The sequence below is a fragment of the Cibotium barometz genome, chromosome 13, assembly GCF_041138505.1.
Source record: "Cibotium barometz isolate CiBa-2024 chromosome 13, ASM4113850v1, whole genome shotgun sequence".
NCBI classification, from domain to species: Eukaryota; Viridiplantae; Streptophyta; class Polypodiopsida; order Cyatheales; family Cibotiaceae; genus Cibotium; species Cibotium barometz.
The window spans coordinates 52,104,727-52,121,653 of record NC_141058.1 but is presented as its reverse complement, the minus strand read 5'-3'; the positions used below and the strand labels follow the sequence as shown (position 1 = coordinate 52,121,653).

Below are 16,927 nucleotides of genomic sequence, written 5' to 3'. Positions count from 1 at the left end.
GTAGCTGGCGGCAGCAACAACACCTGGCGGTGGCAGCAGCAGCAAGAACACCACCGCCTGTAGCCCTTGCGCCTCAGCCTAGCAGCCACCAGGTCACCCGAACAGCTGCCTGGTAGCACACGTACGCATCAGCAACATGGTAGGACAACCACCTGTGGTACGCGCAGCAGCGCTCGTTCATACTTTGTGCCAGATCTCGCCCAAGGAGATGCACCTGCCGTCTCACCATGCACCACGCCACGGTGACCTTCCTCTTCAGCTCGCCACCCTTCTCCTTTTAAAGAGGCGATGCGTTTTTTTTCTCAAAAACGCCAAAAGCAAAGGTTTTAAAAAAAACGCATGCTTTTCAAAAATATAATAGTAATATTTTAAGCATCAAAGGTTATTAAACCTTATAACTTTAAAAATCTTTTTTGTCCCCTTTCACACTTGGGCTAGCCACATATTGGTTTCCTTTTCATACCCAAACTTGATGCCTGTTCACACGTGTCCACCCCGTGCCCGTGCCCACCTGCTTGTTGTCTAGAGGGAAAAACACAGGGTCGTAACAGTACCAAAAGAAGCTATCACGCAAGTGACTCGAGGACTATGTCAAAGAAGGTAAATGTTCCCAATGTGGAAAAAAAGGACACATGGCTATAAAATGTCCTGATAGACCAAATCAAGAAGCCAAATCGCCCCAAAGTAAAGCATCACCTAAAGAACTCCAACATCAAGAAAACACACCACTAGAGAAGAGGCAACTTTTCAAAGCTTGGAGCAAAGTCGCAAACCAACCAGTGCTCATCCACTTCGATAGTGGTGCTACCCACCACTACATCCATCCTCGAGTGGTTGAAGCCATGAACCTCCCTCCGGATAGGTTTGGAACTCCTATTACTGCAAGTGCCGCTTTTGAAGGAAAGTCAACCGAGGTGACTCCTATTTTGGGAAAGCTTCGCTTACAAATTGGAAACTGTCGATCATGAGAACTTTGTTGTTGGCAAAGTTGGACATTGTGATGTGATTTTGGGTATGCCCTGGCATAAGAAGATAGACCCAGCCATTGATTGGGCTGGAAACAAGATTAGGTTTCCTTTTAAGGGCAAGAATGTAACTTTTAATGTAGGAGTTGAGGAGAATTCCATTCCACTCATTAGTCATGTACAAGTTCCTAAAGCAATAAAGCTTTCCTCGTACTTGATATATGTAAGTGATCCTAAGGAATCTGAGGGTGATGAGTCACTCTCAACTCTTGATCTCATGAAAGGAAAGATTTCCTAGAGGAGCATGAAGATTGTTTTGCAAACTCTCTTCCAAGGGAGCTATCTCCAAAGAGACCGGAAGATCATCGGATTGGCATCATGCCAGGAAGCTCACCTCCTAATAGACCTCCTTATCGAGTGAGTAAGGCTCAACAAGAGGAGATTATGAAGCACGTAACCGAGCTTTTGGAAAAGGATTTGATTCGACCTAGCTCATCACCTTTTTGCTCCCCAATCTTATTGGTTCAGAAAAAGGATGGTTCTTGGCGTATGTGTATTGATTACACGGCTCTTAACAAGATCACTATGAAGAATAGGTTTCCTATCTTCAGGATTGATAACATCCTAGATAGATTGGATGAAGCCACTATCTTTAACATGATCGATTTAAAGAGTGATTACCATCAAGTCAGGATTGTTCCAGAGGACATTCACAAGACTGCATTCAAGACTACCTTTGGACTCTATGAGTATTTAGTGATGCTTTTTGGTCTTACCAATGCCCCAGCTACTTTCAATCGAATGATGGAAAAAATATTTTGAGCACAGAGAAAGTGTGCAGCTACTTTCTTTGATGACATTATTGTGCATTCAAAGAATGAAGAGGAGCATCGAAAGTACTTGCATATGGTATTTTAAGAATTGCGGAAGCACAAGTTGTGTGTGAATGGCAAGAAAAGTGAGTTCTTTTTGTCAACGATTCACTCCCAAATCCATTGTAGGAGATAGAGATCCTCAGACTACCAGTTTCTTTTGGAGAGCACTTTTTGGCAACATGGGGACAAAGCTGAATGTCGCTTCAGCTTATCATCCTCAAACAGATGGGCAAAGTGAGATTGCAAACCTCACTATTTTGGATATGCTTAAGTGTTATGCTCTCAAAGCAAAGGATCAATGGGAGAAGTACTTGCCATTGGTTGAGTCTACCTACAACAACACTGCTGTATGCTGCCTCTGTCTGTGCGTCGCCTGCGCCTTGAGTGCCGATCTCCCGCCTCTGTCCGAGCGTCCTGCCACCGCTATCTATGCACCGCTTTTACTACCCCTGCCCTGTGAAGCTATGCCACCCTGAGAGCAGCACTGTCCAGCAGCAGCAGCCGCCACCCTGACAGCAGCGCCACCTGCAACACCTCTCTGCACATCGCCACCGCCTCTGTACAGTAGCAGCGCCGCCCTGTTTGGCTGCTTTCTCTGAGCTCCTGCGCCGCCGTGTTCCAGGACTGCTTTGCCCCTCTCGTAGCCATCTGCGCTGTCTGATTCAGCAAGCAGCGCCTGTGCCACTTCAGGAGTTCAGCCGCCACCAGCTTCTCTAAACCCCTAAGAAGGAGGGGATTACCTTGTGGAGACGCTTACTCATATCACCTTGGTGTGAGCCGCTTGGGATTGCCTTTGTCCAGATTGAGCGCAGAGAGCCTTGTGGATATTTGGGAACATCAGTTTGATTCAGACATTGGATTTCGATACTAGCCCGGTGTAAGACTCTTGTGGGTCATCCTCGTAGTGAGCTCGGGAGAAGAAAGGTCTACTGCTGCAAGATATCTACATGACCGATTCTGAAAATTCAGAAAATCCGGGGAAAAACCACAAGTTTCACGCGAGAAACCGGAGAAAAGCATGCAAAACAAGGTAGCCCACATGTACTCCATGCACAAGAGATGAAGACCTAATTGCCACTGTCTTCAGTCGATTTCGTAACAAGCTGAGTACAAAAGACACAAGGCCATCCCTTTTATGGCTTTAAAAAAACCCCAAGTGCTTTTTTTCCCAAAAAATGGTAAACTGTGCGCTAAAACTGCCCCACCCTTTTTCTTTTTTCAACAATAACAACCCCATGTTTTTTTATAGTAAAAATAGCATGATTGTTAAGTTTGAAAAAAGCAATAACTCTGTAAGTGGCATAAACGATGCTTTTTCTGACAAAAGAAAACAACTCGCACTGCCCACTTTCTCTCTCTATATATGCGCCATCTGCTGTCCGACATGTGCGCTAGCCTGCCCTGCGGGCTGCAGACCCTGTATGGCCAGGTGCCTCTATACGACCTACGGACCAACCTGTACCCTCTTGCTACAACACCTGTAGGGTCAACCAGACCTGTACCACCTGTTAAGAATATATCTCATCCACACTAGCCAGCTGCTCCTTGAAATCTTTGATCTTGGTCAAGAAGCTGTCCATTGAGTCTCCCTCATTCATGTGCTCAGACTCCAACTGTTTGCGTAGATATGCAACACGTGCTTCATTGCGCACCTGGTATAATGCAGTAAGTGTATCACATGCCTGTTTTAAAGTCTTACATACTTGGCTTAGGCAACCTTGATTAAAACATGATGACATGCAAACCTTGCTTTTTTCCCGCCTCCGCCATTAGGCTTGCTCTGATACCAACTGTGAGTCCCTCCAAGATTCAACCTAATACACACGCACAAACAAGGTTAGAGAAATTAAGGGTGCATGCAAGCTCACCACCCAACCATAGGTTCATGTCCACAAACCACCCCCGAGCGAGGGGCTAAGGTTCCACTCCCACAATCCAAGCCAATCAACCCTGGCATCCCATAACACCAAAGCCTGTCCTAAGGGACCCTCACCAAGACCGCCTATGATCTGCCATGTCCATGGTAGGAGTAAGCTTCTTGGTCCAGGTCCAGACCACAATGAATCAATAATAACCCAAGACACTTATATAGTGCTTATTGCTGCTATAAATAGCCAATAGCCTTGGATTTATTAATATTGAACCATCCAAGCTTGCTTTCCCTAATCCTAGGGATTCCCTAACACTATTGGATTAGTCCCTAACTCCGAGCGTTAGTACTAAGTACATAACACATATGATGCTTCTCCAGAAGCATCAAACTCCCAAACTTTACATGCCCAAAATGAGAATGTCATAGCTCTGCATCATGCATAGCAAGAGTGTCGACAGCCACCATATCTACATCATATGAACACTTGTTATAGTTGTCCATCTTATACAAGCCATTGCATCGTGTTCCAGAAGTGACTATAGCATAGGGGTCCTTGACCCAACACTTCTTATATGGAAATTCAACCACCAAACCTTGATCAGTTATGGTTGAGACAGAGTAGATTTCTCTTTATCCTTGGAACATACAATACATTTTTCATGCATACATTTGCACCATTGGCTGCAACAAGCATCACCTTGCCTATCCCTTTCACTGGATAAGTAGAATGATCTGTACATGATACAGTGCGGTCATCAGAAGCATAAACCAAGTGCTGAAATACATCTTTGAATGAAGTGATACGGCTTGAAGCACCACTATCAAAATACCAAATCACATCCTTACTGTGGGTTGCAATCAAAGACATATCCTATTGTGTAGCACTTGGTGTGTCACTAGTGCATGTGACCAACAATGTCCACTCCTCATGGACTACGTTAGAAGACTACTCTACTTTTTCATTAGAGGTGACAGCTACTACATTACATGTACCTTTCTTCTTCTCTTTTGCCATCCACTTTCTGCATTCATTTATGTAGTGACCACGCTTATGACAATAGTGCCATTTACCCTTCTTTTTGGGCTTGCTGGCATCCCCTTTTTCAAACAAATCACCTCCAAAAGAGAGCTGTCCGTGACCAACCTTATTGGACTGGTGTCCTCTGTGCTTAAAATCTCTTTGCTTCCCCCTTTGTCCTTGGCTGAAAATGCCCATTCACCACCACGGTTGCTTCATAGATTTGCTCTTGTTTATTCTTCCTGCAAGAGCAAACCCACCAACTCTTCAAAAGTGACAGGTTCAACACCTCTCATAAAGAGATTGAGAGAGTTGCGAAAGCCCAAATACGAGAGAGAAAAAGAATGCAAAGTATAGGTGACCAGCTGTTTGTATGGGATAACCTCATCAATGTTCAACTATTCCTACAAATCTTTCACTTTCGTGAGGTGACCCACCCTCATACATGGAAAGAGTATCCAATTGCCTCTTCAAGTAGGCAACTCTGTCAGAGTTAGTGCATGCGGAAGCCACACTCATACACACGTAGAGGGAAGGAGAGAGAAGTTGACGCAGAGAGAGGTTGGCGAACAAGTCTGACGTGTATTAGCAATGAATAGTTGAATTTACAATGGGTAGGCATGGGTATATATACCCTCACAAGTGAAATGGCCGACTCCTTTGTTACGACTTAATTCCACATGAGATACTATATTTTAACACCCTCTCTGTAGCTCATAGTGGGCATAGATGAAGAAACCAAGTCGATGCAGATGCAACCATGGACACCCTAGCGTGGCCTTTGCTAGGTACACCTCGGATAATGCACCAATCAACCTGTCTCCACAAGAAAATGCCATCTTGAGCTTCAGCTGCCACATAGAATAATGAACTGCAGATGACTCCACGTCCATGATCCCCCATTCGTTGAACTGAGAACACATCACGTCCAAAAATCCTCTGAACCTTGAACTGTCGACACATGACGCCCAAAATTCTCTGACAATGAACTAGGAACTCATCCCATCCATAGTCTGCTACCAATGAACTACGAACTCATCACGTCCATAGATTTGTCAAGCTGTTCCATGCCAGATGCATGTGCCTTGAACTCCGACACACCGGTCCAAATCACCAAAAACGGGAGCCCTCTCTGCCACTCACATGCCTCTCTCTGGCTGAAGCACGTGGTAGCATCCATCCACCAAGCTAGAATGCTGGAGCATGTGCCAGTGTAGTCCTCGCCACACCGGCAGACGCCGTAGCATCCCTAGTAGAATCACTGTCACTGTCATCCTCGTCAGCTTTGCCTTTGCCTTTGTCATTCGTCGAGCCTTGAGCTTTAGCTTTGGATTTGCAATCCCGAGCCAAATGCCCTCGCTTTCCGCACTTATAACAACGGCTCCTAGACTTCTTATTGGATTCCGATGCAGCATGTGCCGATTCTACATCCTTCGGAACTCGAATCTTGCCTTGGGAAATGAGCACTGCTTCCTCCTCAATGAGAAAAGAGCTGAGATCATCAATTCCAACTTTTCCTTCGTGACTTGTAAGCGTAATGCCCTCGAGACCATCTCATACTCCTCAAGCAACTTCGTAAGAACCAAGGCAGCTAACTGGGTACTAGTTAATGCACTATTCATAGCCGATAACTGATCATGGATAACCTTTGCCTTCATTAGAAGTGACTGCATAGAGGTCCCGGTTTCAAACTTGATGGAAAACAACTGGCCGAGAAGGGTTACTGCTCGCATTGTTGAGTCTCGATCAAACATTCCTGCAAGCTTTGACCACATTTCCTTGGCAGTCTTTAAAGTCTGAATGGCAGGGGAAATTTCCTTGGTGAGAGATTCTGCAATCGCCGACATCGCCTTCGCATTGTGAGCTTCCCAATCCACAAGAGATTTGAGAAACTCCTCCTCCTGAAGACGTGTGAACCGATTGCTATCCCTTCGGGGACGTTCCTCCGAGCCATCAACAATGTCCCATAAGCCTTTTCTGCTAAACCACAGCCTCATGATCAAATTCCAATGCGCATAGTTGTCGCCATTCAGTTTGTCATCCTTGCTCGAACACGAGAGTCCCATCTCGAAAACTCCGTGAAGCGCTGGGCACCGCCTTCGCCCAGCCGTCGAACGGCCACCGGTAGCCCACTGCCCAGCACTACCTTGTACACGATCCCCAGGCCGCCCTTGCCAAGAGCGTAGGCGGACGCCCGCAGCAGCTCGTCCAGCTCGAATGAAAATCCCTTGTCCAGCGCCACCAACTCGCCTTGCTCCGGTGCCTTCGATTCTGAGCTCCCCTCCGACTCCTCGCTGCCCCTTGCTTCGTGCCTACTCGCCTTGCTTGGCTGACCTGCCGATTCTACAAACAAAACGCAAGCTTCTCTTTACCTCTTGCTCGCTGCAGCCGCTTGTGGTGTGCAACCTTGCGCCACCAAGCGCTACTGGAACAAAAGCGCAGGGGTCTCCCCGTTAGCCTCTTCCTAGCATCGAACCGGAGCCTGTACTCTCGGCCGTCACCTGCAAGCTCCACGACGTCGGCAGCGAACCGCACTCTCTTCCTCTTCTCCACCTCTCTATGCGCTTGTCCAAGGACCCTAGAGCCTCAGCTCTGATACCATGTCAGAGTTAGTGCATGCGGAAGCCACACTCATACACACGTAGAGAGAAGGAGAGAGAAGTTGACGCAGAGAGAGGTTGGCGAACAAGTCTGACGTGTATTAGCAATGAATAGTTGAATTTACAATGGGTGGGCATGGGTATATATACCCTCACAAGTGAAATGGCCGACTCCTTTGTTACGACTTAATTCCACATGAGATACTATATTTTAACAACTCTTGCCTCATTGTGTCTGATACATTCCTTCCAAAGTGTCCCATGTAAGGTTTGTGGTCTTGCAAGACCGTATGTGAGCTTTTGACAAAAAAGGCTATCAAGGACATGGCCTGTGCATCCCTCGAATCCCATCTTCTCTACTCTTGAGTAGGAACAAGATGTTCTACCTTAGCTCCTAGGGCTCTTTGAGCAGCTCCCCTCTAAGGTGTTGCTGGTTGCTGGTTGCAAGGTAGGTGGCCATGTGTCATCACCACACACAATGCTCGGAAGCCCTTTGGCTACTACTAACAGATTCTGAATCATGAAACTACACACGAAGTAGTTTGATCCATCTAGCTTATGATCCTCGGATACCACACCAAATACATCTGTAGCATTTTGAGCCATGATGTCAGAATCCACAAGCTAATACCTTCAAGCAAACCAAGAAGCACTAACCTACACTACCAAGGAACCCAATGGTCTTGTGCAAACTTTCTACCTACAAAAATGCAACCTCAAGCAAAAGTATTTATTCTTGCACTAGATTCTCTGTAGTGTTCAAAACACTCAATGTGTGTACATATGTGACAAATCTCTGCTCTGTAACCTTGATACATGCTCCAAACAAAAAAGGCCCAAATGTTGTGTACAATTTTGGCCCCAATTTGTACTGAATTGCATAAATTTCAGAAAAGGCCCAAAATTTGTGACTCCCAAAATATTTGTACTGCACAACAAAACCTGCAAGCTTAAAAAGCCTAAATCACGGAGGAGGTCTGTAGCAAGGGATGAGCATGTACGATGAGGCAGGCTCCGCAGAGAGGTATACGGGACCGCCAAACAAGATGCCGCGAAAAAAGTCCGTGGAAAAAGCTCACTTGAAAAAAAAACCTCCGTCATGGGCTGAAAATGGGGGTCATCGGGTAAGCTCTTAGAGCGGGCTGCTCAGCCCAAAGAGGGGATGACTCAGCCCGATGTCTCTCTCTCTCTCTCCCAAAAAAACAGCAAAGCTAAGCTTAGCCGAGCTGAGTGGCTCTATGGTGGCGCTTTTGGGCGCAGGACAACAGGTGTAAAGGGCACGTATGTTGGGTATTTCGGAGTCTCTGTGTGTACCATCGTGTACGTGTACCCATGTTTGTTGTGTGCGTGTGTGAACAACCCTTGTTTGTGTGTGTGAACACTCACTTATCTGAGTGAGTTCGTTAATGCATGTGAACCACCTCTTATAGCCACTTAAATGCTTGTGTGTAAGCAACGAGTAGAGTCTTGAGAAAGGTATGGCATTTTGCCTATAAAAACATTGTACCTTGTGAACTTCAGATCAATCAATACAAGTGTTGCATTGTACATGCAAATACAGTCTTTTGACCTTTGTTCTCTGTTCTCTCTCTACCCTTCTCTCTTTACTACACACATCACCATTTATCAGTTTGAACCTCCATAGCTGCTCTGCTAACCCTAATATTTTCTTCAGCGTAGAAGTGCAACAAGGGGGCATAGGCTCTGTATGGCAGCGAGGTAAGGCAAGAGGGCTTCGCGGAGGGTTGTGGGCATGCAAAGGTGCGCACAGCAAGTCAATCAAAGAGGCAACGTCTACAACCCAGACCAGAGATTGTGGGCCGAGGCAGAAGGGTCCTGCTTACCAAATGTTGGAACCTCACACGCAGAGAGTTAGGTTTTCAACTGACACAGTCACACAGAGGCAGGAGGGCTCTAATACCAGATGTTGGAAACTCACACACAGAGAGTTAGGTACACAGTCACACATAGAAGCCACATAGAGATGGAGATGGACACAATACACAGAGATATTGAGAGACAGAATCAATGCAGGTGATAGAGTCAACCTTCCACGTATGTCACATCCATATTAATATGAAAGCACAAAGCAATAGATAGAGTGTACTTTCACACTGTATATCCAATAGATAGAGTGTCCTCTTACACTAGATATCCAAGGGAAAAAACCACTTGGGAAAAAGTGTAGGTCCAGTTCACACATAGCACTACCATAAGTGTGCATTTGCCTTCACTTTTTGATTCAGAAATTTCAGATCATGTGTTTGTGAATGTAATGTTGTTGCTTCAAATGAAATAACTAAGGAACAAGAACTTCTGGATCAAATTTTGTGGGTATCACGATGTATTTCCTAGTGAGTTGACTGATGGAGTTCCTCCTACAAGGACTGTAGACCATGGGATTCAGTTGTTGCCTGGTAGCCATCCCATCTCCTGGCAACCTTATCGGACTAGCTAGAGGGAAGAGGATGAGATTGCTCTGCAATTACAAGAGTATCTTAGTAAGGGCTTTGTTCAATCGAGTCTGTCTCCATGGAGAGCAACCGTTCTTTTGTCGAAGAAGAAAGACGGTAGTATGCATTTCTCGTGATTACAAAGGATTGAATAAACTCACTATTAACAAGAAGCATCCTTTATCGAGGATGGATGTCTTGGTTGATTGATTTCAAGGTGCAAAATATTTCACAAAGATTGATATAGATCAGGTTACCATAGGTTTACTATTAGATATGGATAAAACATGAGGACGTGTCTAAAAGATTGTATGGCCATTCAGAGTTTTTGGTGCTACCCTTTGGGTTGACCAATGATGCTGCCACATTCAAGTAGATGATGAACGATTTGTTTCGTCCATATCTGGGAAAGTGGACTGTTGTCTTCTTGGATGACATTGATATACAATAGATCAGTGGAGCAGCATATACGGAATCTCAAGATCGTCATAGATATTTTGAGACGAGAGAAGTTGTTTGCGAAGGACTTCTTCAAGCGGAAACATCACATCATCTTTGTTGACGGTATGAGGATTGACCCGGATAAGGATCTGAAGGTAATGGAATGGTCTATTCCACTGACAATTAAGCAAGTGCAATCTTTTCTAGTTTCACTTGCTTTTTCAGAAGTTCATCGAGACTTACGCCAAGATTGTAGTCTCACTGACTCAATTTTTAAAGGGTAAGAAGCAAGAAAGGCAAGATAAGTCCTCCCATGGTTTGGAATGACAAGCTAGATTGGTGCTTTCGAGCACTAAAGGAACTACTCGGCACATATGTTGTTGATCGTGGATCCAAGTGAACTTTTGTGGTTGAGACGAATGCCTGTGATTTCGCAATAGGTGCAGCCTTGTTCCAGGAGCTTTGAAAGCAAGAAACTTTGAGAGACAAATGTGGTATCCTACCCAAGAAAAAGAGCTTCTTGTTGTTGTTCATGCACTAAAGATCTGGAGACACTACTTATATGTAACCCCATGAACAAGCATGCATGAGCGTGTTTGGCCCTAACATTTTGCATTTTATCGGTTTTGTAGATGTTATGTATGTTTCCAACAGGTATTTGTATTTTATAAGTTTTTATGTTCTAATGTGTGTATAACAGGTACACACTCCACTTAATAAATGCCAAACCACTCTACACCTGCATGTGTAGTTGACCAGCTGAGAAAGGAGGCTGTTTGGTCCATACAATAAATGGGCTGCCCCCTTATTTCCGGTGAAATTTAAATTTGGGAATGGCCTTAAACTCCAGTGACCCGTGCTGTTTTGAAAGCAGATGTTGGAAGCTTGAGAAAGATTGAAGCTTTGGAGGCTGAAGATTCGGCATCAACAAAAATGTCTGGATCTAGTTTTCATTGCCAAGTTGTACATGGGCAAAGTGGTGATTTTGGATGTCACCCCAATCTTGTACAACTGTAATACTCCTTCAAGTAATAAAATGTAATAGCCGAATTTTGGATCACTCCAATCTTGCACAAATGTACTACCCAGATTTTGGATCCCCCCAATCCTCCGTGCATGCGGGCGGGATCATTAAGCTCCATTATTTGGCAAGTAGCTATGCCATTTCCATGGGTGGGATCATTAAGCTCCATTATTTGGCAAGTAGCTATGCACTGGAAATGGCATAGTAGCATGCCAATGGAACCCACCAGCAACAGGACCAGAGTATAAATTAACCAGAAATAGCAAAATAGGGTAGCAGGCAATGGGGATGAAAACGGCACATCGAAAAACCCAGACCAGAAAATCCTACGGTTGAAATAATCTGTGTAAGATTTCTCCGCAGCAAGTAAGCTTATAAAAACAGAAATATGCTTCCCTTTTTGGATTAAAAAGCATGTCATATTAGTAAACATCTTACAGCAGTTTTGTTTCCCTCCAATGCATCTTCTGCCTTTTTGATTGTCCGAAAGATGGCTAAAATTGCAGGCAATTTATCAGCATCTACTCTGCCCAAGCCCTCGTTGTCTTGAGCCACCAACGGTCGAAGGTAAAATAACAGGATCCTGAGAAAATTGAAATAATCATCCAGCTTCGAAATCAAGAACTTTGTAGCCTTGGAAACCAGATGCTAACAACATTTACTTATAGCACAACTGTGATACCTGTAAAAGGGTTCGTATACATCTGCAGTCTCTGACTCTGAACCAGGAAAAGAAGGATGGTGTGCAAGAACATGAACTAAATATGTAAGGACATACTCAGGTTTGTATGTAATAGGGGATGCATCTGTCTGTAACAAAGACTTTTGTTGTGACCTAGCTTCAAGGCGGGCACTCTCGATGAAGTCAACTAAGTGACGTTTGGCCTGCATATCATGAAACTTTGTTAATTTAGGAAAAAAATATGACCGTCCATTCATTTTTTAGATGAGGCCATCTCTAATAGAGCCTTATAAGGTGGAATCAAATATACGTCTCTTACATCTGCCAATATGTCCTTTGAAGAGTCCACAGCAAATAAGGCATAACCACTGGCATACTTATGGTTCAGGGTATGATCCTTGAGAAATTGATGCAATTTTTTCAAAAAACCCTGCCTCACGTTGATGCATGAGTCCTGCAAGAAAAGTAATGCTTTCAAACAAACTTTCAAACGGACAGCTGTCTTTGATTCATCAAAACCATTGGAACCAGCAAGGACAAACTTAGAATGACAAGTTTGATTCCTTAAAAGCACATCAGACGTTCTCCATCATCATGTACCTGTGCTGTCAGTAGACATAAATGAAAAAGTGGCGGTGGGATTTGGGCATCCCACCTTCGTGCCAAGCGCAGTAATCCTTTTACGGATGCAAGACGCAAGTGTGCTTTGTCGATTTCACTGCAAAAATCATCCAAATCTTAAGGTTCGGTGGTCTCCATCATTTCTTTAAAATGCAACCAATTTGCCTCACACACCAAGCAGTTCACAGCAAAAATCAACAGGAACACTTCAAAAGTGTTTTCTAAAAAACGTTTTTTACCTCACCAAGGTTTCATACTAACATGTATATCACAATCCTCAAGGGCACTGATCATTCTTTATGCAGCTACATAGAAAAACATGTAAATGAACAGACAAAGACTTGACTCTAAAAAACATGTGCAGATTGACTCTACAGCATGAGGCAGCAGCAACCTGCACACATAACCGCCTACCTGCATCTACACTTAGTATCTGGTCTAGTTTGAAGTACGCATTCTCAGTCGCACTTACAGTTTCCCAAATCTTTGTCCTTAGGGTACGATTATGCAAAGCGAACGCTTTTGTGATTTGATCACAAAATTACAGAGACAGGAATCCTCATACTGTGATAAGCAGACACTTTATTCAGATTTGATTGGCTTCAACACAAATGTATGTGCTTGTTTACATCAGAAAGCACATTCAATTCTTTTTCAATTATAAAATGTTATGCAAAAAGAACTTTGTCACCTAAATCTGAAAGAGGATTTAGTAATAGTCACCCTAAAGTCTCCTCACCTTGATCTTGAAGTTTCTGAAATCTCCCCATTTGGGAGAAGCTTGGACAGCAAGCCGAGAAGTCCTCTTAAACGTCTCCTAGGGTGCTGTTTATGGGGCAGGAAACTCTTCACAAGGGGTTTCAATCCAAATATCTGCACACACACACACACACACACAAAAAAAAAAAAACAAAAAATAATAATTACACCTAACGTTTGGTCATAACAATGTTAAACCAATACAAGTTTGTCTATCATACTCGCACATACTTATTCCAGGCTTCTTATTGAAAGGGATGTACAAATACCACAAATCCTTTAGATCTAAGACATTGCGACGAGCCGAGCACGTAGGCTTTGAAAAGATTTTTATAACATATCTCAATGGCCATGGTTCCTCGTGTATCAGGTGAATCAGGATAGCTCATATGTTGAGCCTGTTCTAGCTGCTTTGCACAATATCAGCCTCATCCCAGAGTGCAATCTCTCCTCTCCACCACTTCTTCTTTTACCAATTCAGCTCCTATCTTCATCTGCCCCTTTCTCATCACGATGAGGGTTTCCCTTAGCTTCCGGCTACCTTCATGCTTGGAAAGAATGAATGCAAGGCTTTGTTCTCAAAATACATAATCGAAAGGGAGACAGCAATAAGGCAAGTGTTGAGTCAAATTGGATTCATGAATATCATGAGTTTCGAGGAAATTCGATATGATCCTATGTATGGATTCATGAATATCATGAGTTTCAAGGAAATTCAATATGATCCTATGTATCAACACTCAAAAAATTTGGCCAAGTTAAGCACATTGGGGAAGCTCTAAACAAAACCAAATCCAAGTATTCACTTTTAGCAACAGGAGGGGAAGATCAAAGTTCTATTCGTAATGCTTTATCATTCCAAAAGGAGAAAGTCTTTGTCGCACGCCCATTCACTGCGGTGCCTTCATCGGTGCTATTCTTGTACAGATTTAGCACTTTTTGTCCTACACCGTGACCCCTTTGTGAGCCCTAGTCCAAGCACATGTTAAGCACAAGCTACGTAGGTATTTCCAAGCCGTAGGTGTCAGAGTCTGTCACTTAACCCACTTGGATAACAGCCAGTCCATGTAGGTCATCTGTCATGACCCTGTGTTTTTCTCTGGACAAGTTGCAGATGTGCACGGGGACATGGTGGACAGTGTGAATGGCATCAGGTTGGAGTGAAAGATGGAAGCCCATGTGTGGATAACCCCATGTGTGAAAGGGGGCAAAGAGACATTAATTAAAAAGGTTTCAAAACCTTAGGAGGCCACTAAGCAATATTTAGAGGTTACTCCACTTTTGGAGGCGCTGGTCTCTCTCTTGCTTCTCTCTCTTGCTTTTGGGGAGGCGTGCAACTTCTCATGCGTGGAAGGGAGGAGAAGTGGGTCGACTGCATGTTTGCTGCAGGTACAGGCTGCGCATATCAGGCTGCTGCTGGTACAGGCGGCGCAGGCAGGTCTGTACGACTGTACGGACAGCTGTACGGACAGGACAGAAAACTGGCGCTGGGCAGTTCTGTTACAGGCGGCGTTGGCCAGATTTGGTTGTGCAGGTACAGGCGCATACAGGCAGGTGGCTGCAGGACTGCAAGCGCCCAGAGCTGGATGTGCTTTCTTTCTTCCTCATGCCAATAGGTGGATGGACTGCAGGGGTGCTGGACTGTTCAGGGCATGAGATACTCTCTTGGAAAGAGGGGAACTGCAGGAGAAACAAGGGTTGGTTTCTCTTGATATAAAGGTGGACAGGGGCTGGATATTCATGAACATAGACATCATGTCGATGGCGTTCATCTGATGGAACTTTCAGCCTTTCTATGCTTCGATTCAGGACTGTTTTGGGACAGTTTATGGGCTGTTTTTGCTTGGCTGCAAATTCAGCAATGTACTTGGGTTTTTGGCTACAAGTACAGGTCATGTGGTTATGTTTCTTGGCATGGGAGTGAAGCAAGCTCGCATGGCTGCGTGCTCATGGAGCAGATTGTTTTCTTCCTGCTAGAAAGGAACAGTGGGACCTACAGTATGGGAATCTCTATGTTGCTAGATGTTTCATGAGGGAACATGTAACTAGATGTATGGGAAACAGGACATAAGTTTCAAAGGGAAACAGGCCTAAGGGTTTCATGTGGAAACAGGTCGTAGGTTTTCTCGAGGAAACATGTTTTTGGGTTTCTCCAGGAGATAGGTCACATGCAGGCAGAAGGTACAGGAGTGGACACATGTATGGTACAGCCTTGCTACTGATAGGACAAGGGACAGGAAATCCATGACAGAGATGGATAGTATCCTTGGATGGTAGAGAGGGTTTGTACAGGTGTGTCAACTGTATTGTATGCTGTGCTGTGATGCGAGTTCTCTTTTGAGAGACAGTTTGGGAGTCTGTGTTGTGATACAGGAGCACTGGTTGGTCAGGGTGTGATGCTGTTCATAGTGTGAGAGGCTATGGATGGTTGTGGCAGCCTTGATCATGGGAGGAAGCTTCTGTATGCAGACTCAATGTGTGAGAGTCTTTCGATGTGAACAATGGCTGGATTTATTTGTGGATGCCGTGTGGACAAGAAGCCAGATGCAGGTTCTTTGCAGGCTTCAGGAGTTCTACTGGGACGGCTGAATTACCAGCCTTATATTGTAATCAAAGCTCTTAAAATCAATTAAAGAAATACCGCAAGGGGCGCCACTGCGATTTGGGGCCAATCGGTGTCCGTGTACTATTTGCAGGAGCACTCTAGCTCCCCCTGTTTGTTTTCCTTTTCTAGGTCCTCAATGGTGTTGAAGTGTTTTATGTGCGAGTGTTTGTTCCACCGCCCTTTTGGTTTCTGAAGGCCGGTTTACAAGGTTCCGTTGGCCGGGACACATCGTCGACTTTCTCAAGGAGGCGAGTCCGTGGTTGCTTTGGTCGGGACAATCGCTAACTTTCCTAAGGAGGCGAGCGCGTGGTTGTCTCATGAGAGTCACATCAAAAGCTTCAACATGAGGAAAGTGAAAAGGAAGTGCAGGACTCAGTACAGGATTTTGTGTCTTTGCCTATATGAGGTGAAGAGCAAGAGCTGAAGATGAAGCTCAGGAGAAAAGACACCAAGGACAAGAAGTAGTCGGCCAGGAACAAGAAGCAGTTGAAGTGTTATGGTGCAGGAGATGCGTTGAAGGCTATGGCTTTCGACAGTTTGTCACCGGTGGTATCTTCATAGAGGCTTCATGGGTTCGGAAGACAGTTTCTTTCTATGTTTGTGGTGATCTACTATGCTTCATCGAGGACTTGTGCTTATCACTTGGGTGGAGTGCAAGCAGGTTTTGGGTGCCTGAGGATGTATCAGATGAGGCTCAGATGGAAGTGGAGGAACTTGACGAGGTTCTTATTCCCGAGCAGATACTGGCACATTAGGTACAGGGTAAAGTTTCCCGTCGCTATCCTGTGAAGTTCAAGAGCTGTTCACTGATGGATACGAAGTGGATGGAGGAGGTTCACTGATGGATGCGAAGTGGATGGAGGAGGGTGACTTAGCAGATTCACCTCAGGAGTTGCAGCTTTATCTTGATGCCTATGAGTTGGAGTCGACTCTTGTTACGGCTCATTCAGGTTCAGCAGAGCATGGGTCTGGAGCATTACCTGATGCTCAAGAGGGGGGTAGCACCTCCGC

The 16,927-nt window shown here is 44.7% G+C and overlaps 1 protein-coding gene across 5 annotated transcripts in view; it reads right to left on the bottom strand.

The window, feature by feature from the left end:
- Positions 1-16,927, bottom strand: part of LOC147632814 (sister chromatid cohesion protein PDS5 homolog A-like) — a 179,460-nt gene that overhangs the window by 33,202 nt on the left and 129,331 nt on the right. For all 5 annotated transcript variants that reach the window (XR_015267237.1, XM_086807698.1, XM_086807695.1 and 2 more), the window contains exons 18-22: positions 13,292-13,425; positions 12,532-12,649; positions 12,251-12,385; positions 11,932-12,134; positions 11,688-11,832 (exon numbers count right to left, since the gene is read on the bottom strand). Coding sequence is in view for 4 of the 5 variants with exons in the window: in XM_086807698.1 (XP_086663824.1) it covers positions 11,688-11,832; positions 11,932-12,134; positions 12,251-12,385; positions 12,532-12,649; positions 13,292-13,425 (735 nt within the window). In the remaining variant the exon portion in view is untranslated. The remainder of the gene's footprint in view (positions 1-11,687; positions 11,833-11,931; positions 12,135-12,250; positions 12,386-12,531; positions 12,650-13,291; positions 13,426-16,927) is intronic.